At 46.8% G+C, this 20509-nt stretch overlaps 1 protein-coding gene across 1 annotated transcript in view; it reads left to right on the plus strand.

The window, feature by feature from the left end:
• Nucleotides 1-3372: 3372 nt before the first annotated feature.
• LOC140407187 (uncharacterized) overlaps nt 3373-20509 on the plus strand; it is a 148234-nt gene continuing 131097 nt past the window's right edge. Inside the window, exons 1-4 of the mRNA XM_072494860.1 lie at nt 3373-3512; nt 10649-10796; nt 10915-10985; nt 15453-15563. Of these exons, the coding sequence (XP_072350961.1) occupies nt 10674-10796; nt 10915-10985; nt 15453-15563 (305 nt within the window). The 5' untranslated portion in view covers nt 3373-3512; nt 10649-10673. The remainder of the gene's footprint in view (nt 3513-10648; nt 10797-10914; nt 10986-15452; nt 15564-20509) is intronic.

Below are 20509 nucleotides of genomic sequence, written 5' to 3' on the forward strand. Positions count from 1 at the left end.
ATGCTCGAGGAGCCCAGCAAACCACACCCACATGTTTTGGTCATGCCCAGCACTGCAGGGGTTCTGGGTGGGGGTGGCGAATGTGCTTTCGAAGGTGGTGGGGGTCCGGGTTGAGCCAAGCTGGGGGTTGGCTATATTTGGGGTTGCAGAAGAGCCGGGAGTGCAGGAGGCGAGAGAGGCTGATGTTTTGGCCTTTGCGTCTCTAGTAGCCCGGCGAAGGATATTGCTTATGTGGAAGGAAGCCAAACCCCCGGGCGTGGAGACCTGGATAAACGACATGGCAGGGTTTATAAAACTAGAACGGATAAAGTTTGCACTAAGGGGTTCGGCTCAAGGGTTCACCAGGCGGTGGCGACCGTTCATTAACTACCTCGCAGAACGATAAAGGAAATTGGAAGGTAACAGCAGCAACCTGGGGGGGGGGGGGGGGGGGGGGGGGCTCGGGTGGGTCCTCAGGGGTGTTTTTGTATCGATATTTGTACTTGGGTATGTATATTGGATTACTTGATTTTATTATTTGGGAGAGCTATTATTTTTGTTATGGCAGTTGCCATTTAGTTTATATATTATTTATTTATTTGTTAAAAACGGTTACTGTTATTTATATTGTTTTATTGTTGTAAAAAGGGAAAAACCTTTGTACTGTTTTGTTTGGCCGAAAAATTTGAATAAAATATATTTTTTTAAAAAAGAGTCTGTGTGACATGTATCGAGTTTAAAGTCTATGTGACCTAGGAATACAAATAAAGAGCTGGGTTCGCCCCTGCCACCTGCCGCCGGTAGTGGAGTTCCCATTGTTGTGGAGAATCCAGCATCTGGGTTCTCCGCTGGCGGCGACTTTGAGGTTCGCGCCCTGTGCCAATGGGAGGATGCAGTAAAGCCAAATTGACCCATTTGCATCCTGTAAATGGGCTGGGCACCTGATTCTCCATGCCTCCGTGATTCTCTGGCCCTCTAGGCCGTGATTCATGTGGACATGGATTGGTGCAGGGATTTTCCAGCGTGTCCCTGGTATGGTGGACCTCGTGGTGGGCCAAGCGGGTAAGTCTTCAAGGTGGGTGCCCCCAATGTCCATCAGAGGATCCAACTTCCCCACCTCCCCGACAATACAGATCCTGCCCACCCCACACCCACCAGATATACCCCCCATAAGACAGCCCCCGACCAGAGAACCCCCCCCCCCTCCCATATAGGCCCCTGTCTAGAAGCTAAAGAGCAGTCCAGACAGAGACAAGGGTGGCACAGTGGTTAGCACAGCTGCCTCACAGCTCCAGGGACCCGGGTTAGATTCCAACTTCGGTGACCTGGCGCTCCGGTTTTCTCCCACAGTCCAAAGGTGTGTAGATTAGGTGGATTAGCCGTTCTGAATTATCCCTTAGTGACAAAAGGTTAGGTGGGGTTACAGGGATAGGGAGTGGGAGTGGACCTAGGTAGGGCACTCTTTCAGAGGGTCGGTTTAGACTTAATGGGCCAAATGGCCTCGTTCTGAGCTGGAGGGATTATATGATTTTATGATGTTATGTGACAGCGAAAAAAATTACTGCTTTAAAACTCACATCTGTCCTACAGCTGTTGGCGCAGGCAGAGAAAGCAGCACCTGTACATTCTGAGAAAGTGTAAACTGCATCACTAGGGTTTAAACTGCCTCAGATCTTTGATCTGCTAGACTTTCATTCACATAAATGGGAAATTGCTTGCACAAGGCTGTGATTGATAGCTTTCACACAACTAGCTATCTGGATTGTTTAATTTCAATCCCCTTCATGCTTGAATGGACCTCAATAATCCAGCTGTGTAACTAACCACAATGTTTATAAACATCTAGCTATGATTGACAGCTCTTGAACCACACCATAAGCAGTTAAGTGCTTTCTGAAAAGAAAAAGAGGAAGTGAGAGCACTTAACTTGATAGGAAATGTGCACAGCTATAGTTTACAAGTCAGGAGTTATTGTTAAATAAACCGTTGTTTGGTATCGTGGAACTTTAATATTGCTAAAAAGTGAGATATGTTGCTGAAGCTTTTCATCTTGCACTCAGGTCAAACACAAGAATTCTAGAAGTTTCTGTCAACTAGCCAACTTTCCATCCAATCAGCTCTGTAGTAAAAATTGGTTTGATCGTTTGAAATTTGGCATTCTTGCATTTATCCAGATGAGTGCAAGGTGAAAACGCTTCATAAACATAAAATCACAGAATTGTCATGTGGCAGGTGGAGGCAGCCATTCGGTCTATTGTGTCTTGTGACAGCTCTCCAAATTAATAATTCACTTGGTGCCATCTCCCCATCTTCTGCCCATAACTCTGCACATTCTCCCTTATCAGAGAAATGGTCTAATTCCCATTTGAATGTTTCAATTGAACCTGCCTCTCTTCTGTTTGAAGACAATCAATTTGAAAGGTTCTTAAAATGTCACAGTGAGTCAACAAGAAACATATTGAGTTATTCTGAAATCGGTTGTCCATAGTCTAACCATTCACAGATTTATATCATTAGAAAGGAATAATAAGCATCCCCTTTGAAGTGCAGCACGGTAACGCAGTGGTCAGCACTACTGCTTCACGGTGCTGAGGATCTGGGTTTGATCCATGCCCCAGGTCACTGTCCGTGTGGAGTTTGCACATTCTCCCTGTGTTTTTGTGGGTCTCACCCCCACAATCCAAAGATGTGCAGGATAATTGGTAAAAAAGAATTGGGGACTCTAATATTTTTTAAAAATAAATTTAGAGGACCCAATTATTTTCTTCCCAATTAAGGGGCAATTTAGCGTGGCCAATCCATCTACCCTGCACATCTTTTGGGTTGTGGGGGGTGAGAGTCACACAGACACAGGGAGAATATGAAAATTCCACATGGACAGTGACCCGGGGCCAGGATCGAACCCAGGTCCTCGGGGCCATGAGGCAGCAGTGCTAACCGTGTGCCACAGGTACTCTAAATTTATTTTTTAATAAGCATACACTTTGGAAAATTTTTACAAAACAATTTCTGATAATTGAATGACAGGCTTAATCATAGCTGCATTGAAAAATGGGCTTTCATAGTATTTGCAATCGAAACAAGAAATTACTGGTGCTGGGTTTTTGGGGGGTGGAGGTCACTGAGGGAGCGCTCGGTCCTTCCAGTCGGCAGGGGGCAGTGTAGGCTGGGGTGGTCCTACAGTGTAAGTTGCTCCTCTCGACCGGGATGGGGCAGCGCAACCTGCCCCTCCAGCGTAGGCCGGGGGCGGGGCCTCCTACCGTGTAGGCTAGTCCTCCGACCTGAGGGGGCAGCGCAGCCTGGTTCTGCAAGTGGAGGCTAATCCTCCCGGCCGGGAAGGGGCAGTGCAGCCGGGTCCTGCTGCGCAGCTGGTCCTCCCGGCCGGGAGGGGGCGGTGAGAGCGGGAGGGTGATCGCTGAGGCCGGTGCGGTCACTCTTGGTCCGGCACGGGATCTGCTTGAACCTCAGGAGGTGGAGGCTGTTGGTCACCAGGGAAAAAAGGTTTGGGAGAGAAAGAGGAAAAGGAGAAGGAAGTGAGTGAGTTTGCGACGGACTGAGTGAGAGTGCGAACAGGCGGGAGGGAGAGAGAAACCGTTCGTGCGAAATAAAAGCAGATGGTGCAGAGTATCTGCAGCATTCTCAGTGAAACCTGTTGCTAGAGGCTGACTGACTGAGGGAGCCTGAGCTTCAGAGGGTCTAACCCACCCCCGGCCCCAGTCTGACTCTCAATCCTAGAAACACGCCTCCCCCTTGCCTGTCTCTTTAATCACTCAGTCAGGACTCTGGCCCAAATTCGGCCGGCCCTTCCTTCCCCTCCAAATAAAGCAAGGCACTTGCAAATTTTGACAGGTAATTTCAGTGAAGGAAGTGGGATTAGGACGTGTATTGTTGTCTTACGTTTTCAAGAAGCAGTTGGGGTGAAGGGGATCAAAGGGTATGGGGGGGGGGGGGTGCTTGGCAGGATCAGGCTATTGAGTTGGATGATCAGTCATGATCATAATGAATGATGGAGTCGGCTTGAAGGGCCGAATGACCTCTTCTATTTTCTGTGTAATTATCTCTCCCACCCCCACCCTTCCTTCCCCTCGCACACTTGGTTGGGCTTGGCAAGATGGCAGTGTTGACATGGTGGGAGCTGCGGTTGGGGTGAAGGTCTTTGGGTGTTTTTTTTTTTAACATGACGTTGATGGGGTGGTGGTTTCAGGATGGTGGGATGGGTGGAGGAAAAGCTCCATGCAGAAGAGTTCTTTAATTCCTGTAGATTTATTCTTAATCCATAAATATTTTCTTTAAAATGCAAGGTTTGACTCTGGCCTATTTTGTTTATGCGGAAATTAATTTGGTCTCCCAACTGAACTGAATATGCCCTTTGAAGGAGTAATGATTGAGACATGTAACTGGTGGATGTCTGTGGGTTTGAGAGGAAGTGTCAATGATTTGTGTTCAACATGCTACTTGGCGAGGACTTGGGCTTGTTTACGTTTCAGCACTGGTTTATGTCAGAATACATTTTCATATGCAGCTTAATTAGAACAGACTTTCTTTAAAAGTTTCCAATGAATGGTTAGGTTGGGATTATCACCAGGTTAAGATAATATGGCCAGTTTCTAGCCAGTTCTTGTAGCATTGTAGATCATCTTGTTGACTTGATCTAAGTATTCAAATATGATACTAAAAACTAGGGAGTACCAGTATTACTGATAGTTCCAAAATAGTTGCAGAATTTTAAGATATGCAATTCTCATTCCCTCAGCAATTTTACTTCACTGTTGGAATCCTTTTTTTGAAACTGGCAAAGACTGTCCCTGCTCAGTTTTAGTCTCTGGTTATTTACAGGAGCTGCTCTATCTCTGCCTCTATAACCTTTCACATATCCATGTTTTTTGTTCAGTATTTTACTGTATTTTTCAAGCATTCATGCACAGTAAAATACCTTTTATGTTCCAAAAACGTGCAAATGTGGCAGCACTTTTAAACATTCCACTAAATGTTTGAAGTCTAATGAGGGTAGTGAATCTGTGGAATTCTTTACTGCAGATGGCTATAAGAGGCTGGGTCGTTAAGTATGTTCACGGCTGGGCGGCACGGTGGTGCAGTGGTTAACACTGCTGCCATACAGCACCGAGGACTCTGGTTCTATCCCGGCCCTGGGTCACTGTCCGTGTGGAGTTTGCACATTCTCCCCGTGTCTTTGTGGGGCCACTCCGACAACCCAAAGATTTGCAGGGGGTAGGTGGATTGGCCACGCTAAATTGCCCCTTAATTGGAAAATGTTTTTTAAAAATACAAGTTTTTAAAAAAGTATTACAAAAATTCATGTTCAAGGCTGAGATAGACACATTTTTCATCAGTAACGGAATCGAGGATTATGGAGATAAGGTGGGAAAGTGGAATTGAGGATTATAACGTCAGATCAGTCATGGCAAAGCAGACTCAATGGGTCAAATGGCCTTCTGCTCTTACGTCCTATGGCCTTCTGGACATATAGGTGTTTCCCCCCCCAGATTTAGAGTTGTTGATGAACTCAGCTTGTAAAGGGAGAGGGATGGGCAATGAATAGTCCAGACTGGAGGCAACAGAGTCACGGATGAGGGTTTTTAGCAGCAGATTAGTTAGGCAGGGGTGGAGTCAGGGGAATGTTATGGAGGTGGAAATTGGTAGTTTTGGTGCTGGCTCAATTTCCATGCTTCCGTGTGAGGTGTAGAGGTGAGGAATGGTGTGCTGATACAGGGGAGCAGAAATTGCTGCAAGTGCGTTTTCACATGCAGAATGGATGCGGTGCTTGGAGCACAAAAAGGCCCAAAATCTTTGCCCCTTGTTAATTAAAACTGAAGGAAGATATCCAGCCAAGTTGTATATCATGAGGGGACAAAGGTGATAGAACATGCAAGTGCCAAAAGCATTAAATCCAAACAAAGCAAACTATATTGACTTGAGCACGGTGACTAATGTAGATTGGGAAACGGCATATAATGTAGTCAATTTGAAGAATTAATGCATCATTTTAAGAATACACTTTAAGAATTAATACATAATTTGCAAGAAATGGACATCTCTCTTTCCTCGGTACTGATGCCAGTGGTTCATGAAATTAAACTCCTTCCTCCCACCCCTCTCCTTCGGCCATGTATTTAACTTTCTAATCTGTTTATTCCTATGCCAATTGGCACATGGCTTGGGTAACAGTGCAGAGATCATTACTTTTCAAGTCCAGCTTTTTCAATTTGGCCTCAACTCCTCTAACTCTCTCAGCAGAGCATACTTCTTGGTTCTACCTATGTTGATGGCTCTTACGTGGACCATAACAACTGGATCTCCCCTTTCTTCCTCCAAGTTCTTCTCCAGCTGTGAGGAGACTTCTTTAACGGGTTAATATCTGTGATGACTAAATGGAAAGCTTCAGGGAGTGGAGTGAATCGTGAATAAGAAAAGCAATTGTCTAAGCTGTACATTGCAACGGTTAGTAAAATGTTTCCTGCAGGTACAACTTGTCAGTATGTGTCAGAAAGACTACATTACCGATTTTCAAAATATCTCATCAAATTTTCTCAACTCATTACATTGGATGAAGGAAGATTGAATTGAGCTGCATCGCTGGATTTTCTCAGGAATTTGCAATTAAAATGTTCTTTTGAGACATGACCCGATTTCATTGTTTGCGATTGCAATTTGATGAAAGACATTGCTCATCTTGAATAATTCTTTAAAAATGAGCCCTGAAAGGATTTGTACCAAGCCTTACCAGTCCATCCATATTGTTGTCCATAATAACATCAAGCAACTTGCGTGTTAAGATTAATTCCTGTGTAAAATGATTTTTGACAATCTTGTATGATTACATTAAAAATTTTTGGAAAAGAATGTTCATGTTGGAGAAACAGTGACTGTTGTCAAGGCATTGAAAGCTGCAAAGGCTGTGCATCCTGACAACATTCCAGCTGCAATACTGAAAGCTTGTGCTCCAGAGCTAGCCACGCTCTTGGCCAAGCTGCTCCAGTACAACTACAATTCTACATACCCAATGCTGTGGAAAGTTTCCCAGGTATGTCCTGACCAGAAAAGGCAGGATAACTCCAATCTGGCCAATTACCTTGTTAGTCTACTCTCAATCAGCAAGGTGATGATAGGTGTCATTGATGGTGCTAAAAAGCAAAACATACTCAGCAAAATCCTGCTCACAGTGCTCGGGTTGAGTTTTACCAAGGCCACTTTAATACAGACCACATACAGCCTTGGTCCAAACATGGACGATTGAGCTAAAATTCCGGAGGTGAGGTGAGAGTGACTATCCTTGACATCAAGGCAGCATTTGTCTGAATGTGACACCAAGAAGCCCCAGCAAAACTGGAGTCAGTGGGAATCAAGGGAAAAACTGCATTGGTTGAAGTCTCACCTGGCACAAAGGAAGATGGTTGTGGCTGTAGGAGGCCAATTATCTTGGTCGCAAGACATCACTGCAGGAGTTCCTCAGGATAATCTACTGGACCCAACCATCTGCAGCTGCTTTATCAATGACCTGCCCTCCATCATGAGGTTAGAAGTGGGGATGTTCACTGATGATTGCACAGTGTTCAGTACCATTTGTAATTCCTCAGGTAGCGAAGCGGTCCGTGCCTGGTGTAGCAATGGCTAACTTATCAGCACATGCCAGGGTAGGCAGTGAGTATTTCCATCAAGAGTGAATCAAATTGTCTTTCCTTGACATTTAGTGGCCTACCATCAATATCTTGGGAGTTATTGAAATTCAACTGCACTAACCATATTAACACTGTGGCTACAAGAGCCGGTTGGAGGCTGAGAATTCTGAGGCAAGTAACTTACCCCCTAACTCCCCAAAGCCTGTCCACCATTTACAAGGCAGGAGTGTGATGGAATACTCTCCGCTTGGATGAGTGCAGCTCCAACAACACTCAAGAAGCTCAACACCATCCAGGACAAAGCAGCCTGCTTGATTGATACCCCTTGCACGACCTTGAATATTCACTTCCTCCACCAGTGGCAACAGTGAGTACCACCTACAGGATGTACCACAGCAATTCACCATGTCACCTGCAGTACCGTCTAAATCCACAACCTCTATCATCCATTAGGACAAGGGAAAGCAGACACATGAGAACACCACCACCTGCAAGTTCGCCACCAAGTTACTCACCTTCATGACTAGGAAGTTACTCACCTTCCTTTAACTTTGCTGGATCAAAATCCTGGAACTCTCTCTCAAACTGCACTGTGGGTATACCTGCACCACATGCAGCAGTTCACCACCGCCTTCTGAAGGGCAATAAATGCTGTCCCTGCCACCGACACTCAACGCCATAATGAATAAATAAAAGTAGCAGGCGGCATTTTCTGTCGTTGAATAGGATAATGTCGGATGATGGGGATATTAAACTGGCTGGGAACTAACTGGAGAAGCAAAAATACAGGGAACGAGGGGGCAGTGAAACAGCCTAAAACCAGGAAAATGAAAGGCGACAGATAAAGATTTTTTGTTCCAGAGACAGAGGACAGAACCAAAACAGGCTTCACTGGGGATATCTGTAATCTAGATTGTTATCTAATTTGCTTTCATATGGAAATCCAATTGCTTTACTCAGATACATAGTGCAACTTGTGTCATTGAAGCCCCTAAATACCACTCTGATCTGACTAAGATCATCTTTTCTAGCTGCTTCTCTGCACAGCCTTGATCTTGGTCATATGTTTCCTGGTTGCTGGTTAAAGCTAATTTGTACCTGTTCCAGGTGATGTTCATTGTCTTTTTGTTTTATCTACAACTGAATATGTACACAGGCTGTGTCAAAGCATGAGTAGCACGTTTAAGGGGAGGCCTTGTTAAAAATAGGATTCAAAGCCAAAGTACTCAAGAAGGTTAATCATTTTTGCAGAACTTTTCCACCTCCTGGTACAATATTGCTGGTCCTCCTAACTTGCATGGTTGCTGTTTGCAATAAGATGCAGGGGGAGATAGTGGCATAGTGGTATTGTCACTGGACTAGTAATCCAGAGGCCCAGGCCAATGCTCTGGGGACAGCTGGTAGAATTTAAATACAGTTAAAAATAAACTGGAATATAAAGGTAGCCTCACAGCATCACTCAGTAATGATGGTCATGATACTATAATTTATTGTCATAAACAACATCTTCCCTAATACCCTGCGGGGAAGGAAATTGGCCATCCTTGTGCCTGTGTGCTACATTTTAAAATTATTTTACTGTACTGTTGTCATTTTGCCTTGCTGTCCAGTAGTTCTGTACAGTATTCTTGATTTACAATCTCTTTGCAGTGACAAAACATTGCAGTCTTGAAGTGTAAAGTTCTGCATTATTTCAACTTGTATCACTGTGATAACCAATCCCACCACTGGAGGTTCTATATGAGCTAAGTAAATGTTACAGTTGCATCCATGGAAATATCTGCAGTGACCCAAATGATTTGCAATGGAAGCTCCAGTCCAAATCTTTTAACTTGCTGAGTTTTGCATCCCAGCATCTACAATATGACAGGCTAAACTTCAATTATGTCATTGCCTGGTCAACAAAGCAATGATGTGATGACTTACAAGAATATCGTTGTTTAATATCCTGTCTTTTCATTTGTTGTACCATTTTCTTTTCTCTGCAATGGCCAAGTAAATATTTTGTTTGGAGCTTGCTAATCTATCATTTCCAATGGTATGTTGACTTCTCCGGCGGGATTCTCCGTCCCCCGCCGGATCGGAGAATCGCTGGGGGCTGGCGTGAATCCCACTCCCGCCGGTTGCCGAATTCTACGGCACCGGATATTCGGCGGGGGTGGGAATCGCGCCGGTTGGTGTGTGTGTGTGTGTGTGTGTGTGTGTCCCGGCGATTCACCGGCCCGCGATGGGCCGAAGTCCCGCTGCTGGAATGCCTGTCCCGCCGGCGAGAATCAAACCACCTCTCTTACCGGCAGGACTAGGCGGCGCGGGCGGACTCCGGGGTCCTGGGGGAGGGGGGCGTGGGGCGATCAGGCCTGGGAGGTGCCCCCATGGTGGCCTGGCCCGCGATTGGGGCCCACCAATCCGCGGGCGGGCCTGTGCCGTGGGGGCACTCTTTTCCCTCTGCCTCGGCCACAGCCTTCACCATGGCCGACGTGTAAGAGACACCCCCCACCCCTGCGCATGTGCGGGGATGATGTCAGCAGCCGCTGACGCTCCCGCGCATGCGCGGACTTCCGCCGGCCGGCGAAGGCCTTTCCCGTCAGTCGGCGGCGCGCCAACCACTCCACGCGGGCCTATCCCCTCAAGGTGAGGGCTTGGCCCCTAAAGGTACGGAGAAATCCGCACCTTTGGCCCGGCGACGGAGTGGTTCCTGCCACTCCATCCCGCCGGGACCCCCCAGCCCGCCGGGTAGGGGAGAATCCCGGCCCTAATCTCAGAAAAGATGATTCTTAAATAAAGTTGGGCTTGAATATGAAAAGGATCGCTCTAAGTTTGGTTCTAATTGATTTTATGTGCTGAGGGTGTAATATGTATTATCCCGTCGGGATAATTGATAATTGGCCAACTTGCTGTATCAGATAGGTCGAAATAAGTTAACAATTTAGTTTAAATGGCAGGTGTATTTCAAAATGTGTTTATTTTACTTTCTCTAGTAAGTGTTTATGCTCTACTTTGAATTGAATATTTTTTTAATGTTTTAATAACAGCAGATTCAACCACATCTAAGTTAAAATGAGATGCCGTGTGTTCATCGGTCGCTTGAGTCCTCATGCCCGAGAGAAGGACGTTGAGAGGTTTTTCAAGGGTTATGGACGCATTCGAGAAATCAACTTAAAAAATGGTTTTGGTTTTGTGGTAAGTGCCAAGTGTTTTTGGAGCTAGCAAAACTCAATGACTTACTGCCCTTCATTCTACATATCATTCCCTGTGCATCTGGTAGAAAGGTAATTTGCAACCAGTTGTTCTATTCCAGGAATTTGAAGATCACAGAGATGCTGATGATGCAGTCTATGAATTGAATGGGAAAGAACTGTGCAATGAAAGGTAATCTTCCACCCCATTCAGCATTACAATTAATGTGGGGCATGCCTCACCACAAAAAGAATGCTAACCTATCTACATTTTCCATAATATTGCTATCCATATTACTAAGAATGCAGAATGTTACTGATGAGCATAAAGTGCATATTATCCTCGCCTTCAGGAACTAGTGTATATCTCACATAGTAGATAAGTGGATTTAACCTGTACAATATCTGTTCAGTCAACTCTGAGTATAATAGCGGCGGCATGTGGCGCAGTGGTTAGCATTGGTTCTGCGGCGCTGAGGACCCGGGTTCGAATCCTGGCCCTGGGTCACTGTCCATGTGGAGTTTGCACATTCTCCCCATGTCTGCGTGGGTTTCACCCCCACAACCCAAAAATGTGCAGGTTAGGTGGATTGGCCACGCTAAATTGCCGTCCCTTAATTGGAAAAAAAAATAATTGGGCACTCTAAATTTATATTTTTAAAAAATCTCTGAGTATAATGGACAACAGCTTGCCAGATTCTATATTTGTTTTGCGTAGGTGCATATTTAGTAATTGCAATGAGAGAAATAAATATTTGAGATTGTTTTATCCCAGGAAGGTTCTTTGAAACCCACCTATTTCCACTGTACCTTTCTCAGCACACTTGAAAGAGAAAGAACGGTTTTGATAAATATACTCCCCTTTGTTCTGAAAATCGTGCGAGAAGCGTTTATCCTCCCCATCCATTTTAGCAGAAATGAGGCAAAACTTTGCAAAATAAGTGTGATTTCTGGAATTCGGGACCAATCTCCGGACTCCTTTTGCTCAGGCAGAAGTTCCTCCCTGCTTCATCTGACTGGAGTGTGGCATGTGAGTTTGTATCAGCGGAGTGATCAGTAGCTCTTTTTGCTCCTTCCTGCAGATCCCTACTGGATAAGCAAACTTTACAAATATGACCCTGTAACCCTGCTATTGAGGTCCAGCCTCAAGTGACAAATTGGCCTTTTCTCAGGAGGTAGATTTTTGAGACAACTGAGTGTGACTTTCTTAAGCTACTGATTTAGTCCTGTTATGTATTAAATAGTGTTCCGTTGTATTTCTTGGTGAGGGACTGATACTAAATATAACAGAACATGTAATTTTGATTCAATTTTGAACCCATAATCTATGCTCTCCCCTATCAGGAGCTTTTTTTCGATCTGTTGCTATGCCATAATCACTGCAACATACCCACTTTGTTGTGTCAAGTCCAATACTTGTATGTTTGGGAAGAATGAGTCTAAAGCTAGCCTGTGTCTTAAAGCAGGTTTATTTCCAAGACAGCAAAGTAAAGTTACAGACTCTCCCAGTTCCACCCAGACACTGAGTGTTTATATACTCTTACAATGACCCCCTCATCCTTCCCCAGGTGGGGGCGGCTGTGCTTAATTACCAATTTAAAGCATGCATTTCACTGCAACACAAATTCAACATTAACAAACTGACGAGCTAGGAGACGCATTGACACATTTGATGTGGCTGTTGTAGAATAATTCTAATCTCATTTATTTCTTGCATTGAACTTTCTTCAGAACATTATTTAAATATTGCAGTCCCTCTATTACAGCTTTAAGGAACAGGCTAGCAACTGGAAGATAGCACTGGTGATGATTTTGATGTATTTCACCTGTAACTGCTAAAAATACACTTCTGATAAATGACAACAGAAAAGATATGTGAATTTTAACCATTTTGCCACGTTATTGCAGCAGAACTGGATTCGATAAATTCTTGAAGAGAAAACCTTTGCTGAGCAATGGGGATAGAGCCCAGCATTGCGGCTAATTAGATAGCTCTTTCAAAGATGCAGCGCCAGCTTTATGGCCCCCTGTGTGTATCATTGTATGATTCTACATATGTGTTCACAATAATTTAAGCTTGGAGTACTAACCTCTTGTTAAGAAATAACAGTACGAGCAGCACAGTGGCGCAGTGGTTAGCATTGCTGCCTCACAGCGCTGAGGTCCTCGCTTCGATCCCGGCTGTGGGTCACTGTCCGTGTGGAGTTTCCAAATGTTCCCCGTGTTTGTGTGGATTTCGCCCCCACAACCCAAAGATGAGCATGGCAGGTTGATTCGCCACGCAGGTTGATTGGCGCGGTAGAACAAGTGGCAAGCACTGTGGCTTCACAGCGCCAGGGTCCCAGGTTCAATTCCCCGCTGGGTCACTGTCTGTGCGGAGTCTGCACGTTCTCCCCGTGTCTGCGTGGGTTATCTCCGGATGCTCCGGTTTCCTCCCACAGTCCAAAGACGTGCAGGTTAGGTGGATTGGCCATGCTAAGTAATCCTTAGTGTCCAAAAAGGTTAGGAGGGGTTATTGGGTTACGGGGCTAGGGTGGAAGTGAGGGTTTAAGTGGGTCGGTGCAGACTCAATGGGCCGAATGGCTTCCTTCTGCACTGTATGTTCTATAAAAATTGCTCCTGAATTAGAAAAAATGAATTGGGTACTCTACGTTTTTTTAAAAGAAATAACAGTATATTTGAATGACTAATTATTTTAAAAATACATTTAAAGTACCCAATTCATTTTTTCCAATTAAGGGGCAATTTAGCATGGCCAATCCACCTACCCTGCACATCTTTGGGTTGTAGGGACGAAACCCACTCAAACAGGGAGAATGTGCAAACTCCACACGGACAGTGACCCAGAGCCGTGATCTAACCTGGGACCTCGGCGCTGTGAAGCAGCAGTGCTAACCACTGTGCCGCCGTGCTGCCCAAACATGGGAAATTCTAATGATTATGAATAATTACACCGTGGGCACTTAATGACCCAACATTGATACTTAAAATTTAGATTCATTGTCACATGTACCGAGATACAGTGAAAAGTATTATTTGTGTACAGTCCAGGCAGATTGTTCTATACATGAAAAACATAGGACATACAATAAATACACACACAATGATATTGGGTGAAGCATACAGAGTATAGTACCACAGTGGAGAAGATGCGTAGAGAGATCAGTTCATAAAAAAGGGCCATTCAGGAGTCTGGTAACAGCAGGAAAGAAGCTGTTTTTGAATCTGTTGGTGCGTGTTCTCAGACTTTTTTATCTCCTGCCCGACAGAAGAGGATGGAAGAGAGAATAACCGGGGTGGGAGGCGTCTTTGATTATGCTGCCTGTTTTCCCAAGGCAGCGGAAGGTGGAGACCGAGTTAATGGATGGAAGGAGGGTTCACATGATGATGGGGCTGTGTTCGTGACTGTAGTTTCTTGGGCCAAGCAGTTACCATACCAGGCTGTGATGCAGCCAGATAGGATGCTTTCTATGGTGCTTCTGTAAAAATAGGTAAGAGTCAATGTGGACATGCTGAATTTCCTTGGTTTCCTGAGGAAGTATAGGCACTGTTGTGCTTTCTTGGTCGTAGCGTCAATGTGGGTGGACCAGGACATATTTTAGGTGATGTCCACACCAAGGACTTTGAAGCTGTCAACCATCTCCACCTCGGCCCAATTGATGCAGACAGGGGTGTGTACGACACGTTGCTTCTTGAAGTTGATACCAGCTCCTTAGTTTTGCTGACATTGAGTGAGAGATTGTTGTCATTGCACCATGCCACTAGGTTCTCTATCTCCATCCTGTACTCTGACTCATCGTTGTTTGAGTTCCAACCCACTATGGTCATGTCATCAGCTAACGTGTAGATGGAGTTGGAACCAAATCTTGCCACACAGTCACGTGTGTATAAGGAGTATAGTAGGGGGCTAAGTACGCAGCCTTGCGGGGCCCCGGTATTGAGGACTATAATGGAGGAGGTGTTATTTCTCCTTCCTCATTGTGGTCTATGGGTCAGGAAGTCAAGGATCCAGTTGCAGAGAGAGGAGCCAAGTCTTGGGTTTTGGAGTTTGGATATGAGCTTGGCTGGGATTATGGTTTTGAAGGCAGAGCTGTAGTCAATGAATAGGAGTCTGATGTAGCAGGTCTTGTTGTTGAGATGCACCAGGGGATGTAGGACCAGGGAGATAGCGTCTGCCTGTGAAACTCAGAATTCTGTGTTAAAACTGAAGTCTAATCTTCACCTGAAAATTGCACATTGATCCTTGTGGCTAAAGGCAGTATGTTTGAGTTACAAAGTCCAGAAGGTCCCAAGCTTGATCCCTAATCTTTGCCATGTTAGCTGATCTCTGGTATGGTGACCCGAGAACTGTTAAAATTGTCTTCACTACCACATGGGGGAGTAAAATCAACCAAGGTTCCCACTCCTGATCTTTATCTATTAATATCCCTTTGGAGAGTACATATGTGACCATCACGTGAAGCCACAGCAGACTTGGTCCAAACTGCTGACCAGTATTGTCTCAGCTCATGCCAGATGATGCCAGGTACTTGTGAAACTGTACACTGGCAGGGGGGGGGTGATCCTGGAGGAAGTAGTGGGAAACTTTGCCATGCCTTCTTGAAATATGGTTATGTAGCTCTAAAGGAAATTTATTAAATCTTCTGAATCATCTTCACAGGGTTACAATTGAATATGCTCGATCACGATCAAGAGGAGGATGGCGCAGAGGAAGCAGAATGCCACAACGCTTCAGTTATCGCAGACCATATGGTGGTGGAGGAGAGGGAAGGTGAGAACCTCAGTCAAATCCTTTGTAATAACAACACTTGTGTCCTTCGAAAGGAAATGTTGGACTTGGGTTGAAATTGAATGCTTGCAGGGCATAAAACAAGCACAGAAGCACTGACCAGTGGCATGTGGAGTTAAAAATTATTCTCGTGAAAGGGGAAAGATTGAGTACAATTGAAACACTCAACCGTTGGGCGGCGCGGAGGCGCAGTGGTTAGCGCTGCTGCCTCACGACACTGAGGTCCCAGGTTTGACCCCAGCCCTGGGTCGCTGTCTGTGTGGAGTTTGCACATTCTCCCCATGTCTGTGTGGGCCTCACTCACACAACACAAAAGATGTGCAGGATAGTGGATCAGCCACGCTAAATTGCCCTTTAATTGGGAAAAAAATAATTGGATACTCTAAATTTATTTAAAATTGGAAACACTCAACAGTGAGCAGCGAGTTGGGAGAAAAGGATAATAGAAAAAGGACAAATTTGCACAATAATGGAAGTAATGTTGGTAATGAAAGCAAGATATACTGTTCCTAAAGTATAAAATTATGGTTAGCACAAATGGACCAAGTCAAGATAATGGTAAATGAAAATTTAATACAGGTTCACTAAATATTTGTATGATAATTTTCATACTGTAGTGTTCTAATCTGATCTAAGTGGTTGAAGAGTTGACTGAAATAATCAAAGAAAAGCTAGATACATAAATGACTTGCCTAACTCCATTAGATGACACTAAATCTGAAGTTATTTTTGCTGCATCTATTTTGGTGATAGTTGAATTCGTTTTAACAAACATCCAAGGAGACGGGTAGAATCCGCTATCTCAACCTAATAACCCGCATTAGGCCACATGCAAAAGAATTTTCCCAAAAGGAATCTTTCCCTTCAATAAAACATATTCCAGGGGCAGCACGGTGGTGCAGTGGTTAGCACTGCTGCCTCACTGCGCCGAGGACCCCGGTTCGATCCCAGTCCTCGGTCACTGTCGTTGTGGAGTCTCCCCGTGTCTGTGTGGGTCTCACCCCCAAAATCTAAAGATGTGCTGGATAGGTGGATTGGCCCCGCTAAATTCCCCTTTAATAATTTAAAAAAAAAACATATTTCATATCCCTTAAAACCATACTGAAATATTAAAAGTGCATCCTTGAGGAAAAGCCTTGTGAAAAATTATATTTACAAAGCTATTGCTTTTTCCAGCTTGTTTTTGAAGTTCTTCTGTAAACCAGTTTCTTTTTGTTTTACGATCATTTGCATTACAACTTAAAGCATGTTCTTGATGAAATGAAAAAAAAAAAGAAAATTGCTTATTGTCACAAGTAGGCTTCAAATGAGGTTACTGTGAAAAGCCCCTAGTCGCCACATTCCAGCGCCTGTTCAGGGAGGCTGGTACGGGAATGAGGAAAGTTAGGAGGAAGCTCAAGTGGCATTTCAGCACCAGCATGAGCTGGTTAGGCCAGACGTCTGTTTCTGTGCACTATACCCTGTGTAATCCATTCACATAGCAAGATTTATAGCTTGCTCCATTATCATACCCACTTTATTTTAAGATTTTATTTAAAATACCCAAGGTGCTTGGTTGAGCCCCTTGGTCCCCACTTCTTATTTTTTTAATAAATGTTTTATTAAAGTTTTTCCAATGAGCGTTTTTACATAACAAAAATAGAAATACAGATAGTAATAAAAAATAACAATAAACATATCCCAAAGCTTCCCCCCCCCCCCCCCCCCCCAGGATGCTGCTGCTGCTGACACTTACTGCTCCCCTAGAAAGTCAAGGAAAAGTTGCCACCGCCGGGAGAACCCCATCAAGGACCCTCTCAAGGCGAACTTTATTTGCTCCAGGCTGAGGAACCCCGCCATATCGCTAACCCAGGTCCCCACACCCGGGGGGTTCGAGTCCCTCCACATTAGCACGATCCGTCTCCGGGCTACCAGGGAGGCAAAGGCCAGTACCTCTGCCTCTTTCGCTTCCTGCACTCCTGGATCCTCCGACACCCCAAATATCGCTACTGTTGGACGTGCCTTCACCCAAGTGTCCAAAATCCTAGACATCACCCTCTCAAACCCCTGCCAGAATTCTTTAAGCACCGGGCAAACCCAAAACATATGGGCATGGTTCGCCGGACTCCCTGCACATCTTGGGCACCTGTCCTCCACCCCAAAAAACGTACTCATTCTTGCCGCCGTTATATGCGCCCGATGCACCACCTTAAATTGAATTAAGCTGAGCCTGGCACATGATGAGGAGGAGTTCACCCTGCCCAGGGCGTCGGCCCACAGGCCCTCATCCAGCTCCTCACCCAGCTCCCCCTCCCACTTGCCCTTCAACTCCTCCACTGAGGCTTCCTCCACCTCCTGCAGCTCCTGATATATGTCCGACACCTTCCCCTCCCCTACCCAGATGCCAGATACCACCCTGTCCTGGATCCTACGTGGGAGCAGCAGCGGAAATGTCCCCACCTGTTTTCTACGAAAGCCCCGAACTTGGAGGTACCTGAACGAACAGCTCACTCTTCCCCACGTTCAACTTATAACCCGAGAACCTCCCGAAGTCCCCCAGGATCCGCATGACCTCCCCCATCCCCTCTAACGGTTCCGAAATATACAACAGCAGGTCATCCGCGCAGAGGGAGACCCGATGCTCCTCCCCTCCGCGCACCAGCCCCCTCCAATCCCCCGAAGTCCTGAGCGCAATGGCCTATGGCTCAATTGCCAGGGCAAACAGCAACGGGGACAGGGGACACCCGTGTCTCGTCCCCTGGTGCAGCCTGAAATATTCCGACCTTAGCCGGTTTGTGGACACACTCACTACAGGGGCCTGATGCAGCAGCTTGACCCACCCTATAAATCCCTCCCCAAATCCGAACCTGCCTAGCGCCTCCCACAGATACTCCCACTTCACCCTGTCAAAGGCCTACTCCGCATCTATCGCAGCCACCATCTCCACCTCCCCCCTCTCCGAGGGCATCATGATAATATTCAGGAGCCTCCTCACATTCGCGTTCAGCTGCCTGCCCTTAACAAAGCCCGTCTGGTCCTCACCAATCACTGGTGGCCAGAATTTTTGCCAACAGCTTGGCATCAACGTTCAGGAGCAATATCGGCCTGTAGGACCCACACTGAAGTGGATCCTTCTCCTTCTTCAGGATAAGCGAGGTCAATGCCTGCGACATTGTCGGAGGGAGGATCCCTTTCTCCTTTGCCTCATTGAAGGTTCTCATCAGGAGCGGGCTCAACAGCTCCGAGAACTTCTTATAAAATTCTACGGGGAAGCCGTCTGGGCCCTTGCCCGTCTGCATGCCTGCCAGCCCCCTGACTACCTCCTCCAACCCAATCGGGGCCCCCAGTCCCTGCACCCGCTCTGCTTCCACCCTTGGGAACCTCAACCGGTCCATGAACCGCCTCATCCCTTCCCCCTCCCCGGGGGTTTCCGACTCGTATAACCTTCCATAGAACTCCCTGAAGACTTCATTGACCCTCTCTGGCTCAGCACCATGTTGCCTTCCCTATCCCGCACTCCCCCAATCTCTCTGGCCGCCTCCCTCCTGCGCAGCTGGTGCGCCAGCATCCTACTTGCCTTCTCCCCATACTCATAAACTGCCCCCTTCGCTTTCCTCAGCTGCGCCTCCGCTTTCCCCGTGGACAGCAAGTCAAACTCCGCCTGTAATTTCCAGCGCTCGTTCAACAGCCCCCCCTCTGGGGCCTCCGCATACCTCCTATCTACCCTGAGTATCTCTCCCACCAGTATCTCCTTCTCCGCCCTCTCCTTCTCTCAATGGGACCTAATGGGAGATGAACTCTCCCCTAATGGCCGCCTTCAGAACCTCCCAAACCACTGCCACCGTAACCTCTCCTGTGTCCTTCGCTCCCACATAATTCTCAATACTCCTCCTTATCCGCCCGCACACCTCTTCGTCCGCCAGCAGCCCCACATCCAGTCGCCAGAGAGGACGCTGACCCACCCCCAGTCGCAGGTCCACCCAGTGCGGGGCATGGTCAGAGACCGCAATGGCCGAGTATTCTACCTCCTCCACCCTTGGGATTAACGCCCGACTCAACACAAAGAAGTCTATTCGCGAATAGACTTTATGGACATGGGAGAAAAAGGAAAACTCCTTCGTCCTTGGCCGCGTAAACCTCCAGGGGTCCACTCCCCCCATCTGGCCCATGAACTCCCACAAGGCCCTGGCCGCCGCCGGCCTCTTTCCCATTCTGGACTTGGAACGATCCAAGCTCGGATCCAAGACCGTATTAAAGTCCCCTCCCATAATCAGGTGACTTATCTCCAAGTCCGGGATGCTACCCAACACGCGCCTCATAAAGTCCGCATTGTCCCAGTTCGGGACATATACATTCACTACAACCACCCCGACCCCCTGCAGTTTGCCACTCACCATTATATACCTGCCCCCCTTGTCCGCCACGATACTCCCCGCCTCAAACGCCACTCGTTTACTGACCAAAATAGCCACTCCTCTGGTCTTTGAGTCTAACCCCGAGTGAAACTACCTGTCCCACCCATCCTTTCCTCAGCCTCGTCTGGTCCGCATCTCTTGCAACGTGGCCACGTCCGCCTTCAACCCCTTCAAATGCGAGAACACTTGGAACCGCTTGACCGGCCCATTCAGGCCCCTCACGTTCCACGTGATCAGCCTGGTTTTTTTTGGGGGGGGGGGGGGGGGGGGGGGGGGTGGTGGAGGAGAACCCCCCCCCCCCCATACCGCCGACTAGCCATCTCCCTTTTTCAGCCAACCGCGAGCCCCCGCCTCCCTCCTCCAGCTCTCCCCCCGGCGACCCCCCCCCCCGCCCGATTCTCCATCCATACCCCTCACCTGGCTCCCCTTCAGTCAGCAAAGCAGCAACCCCCCCCCCCTCCCTTGCCAAGCATCCGCTTAGCTCTGCCCCCCCCCCCCCCCCCCCCCCCCCCCCCATTGTGCTTCCGCGAGTCA

This window comes from Scyliorhinus torazame, chromosome 2 (genome assembly GCF_047496885.1).
Source record: "Scyliorhinus torazame isolate Kashiwa2021f chromosome 2, sScyTor2.1, whole genome shotgun sequence".
Classification (NCBI taxonomy): domain Eukaryota; kingdom Metazoa; phylum Chordata; class Chondrichthyes; order Carcharhiniformes; family Scyliorhinidae; genus Scyliorhinus; species Scyliorhinus torazame.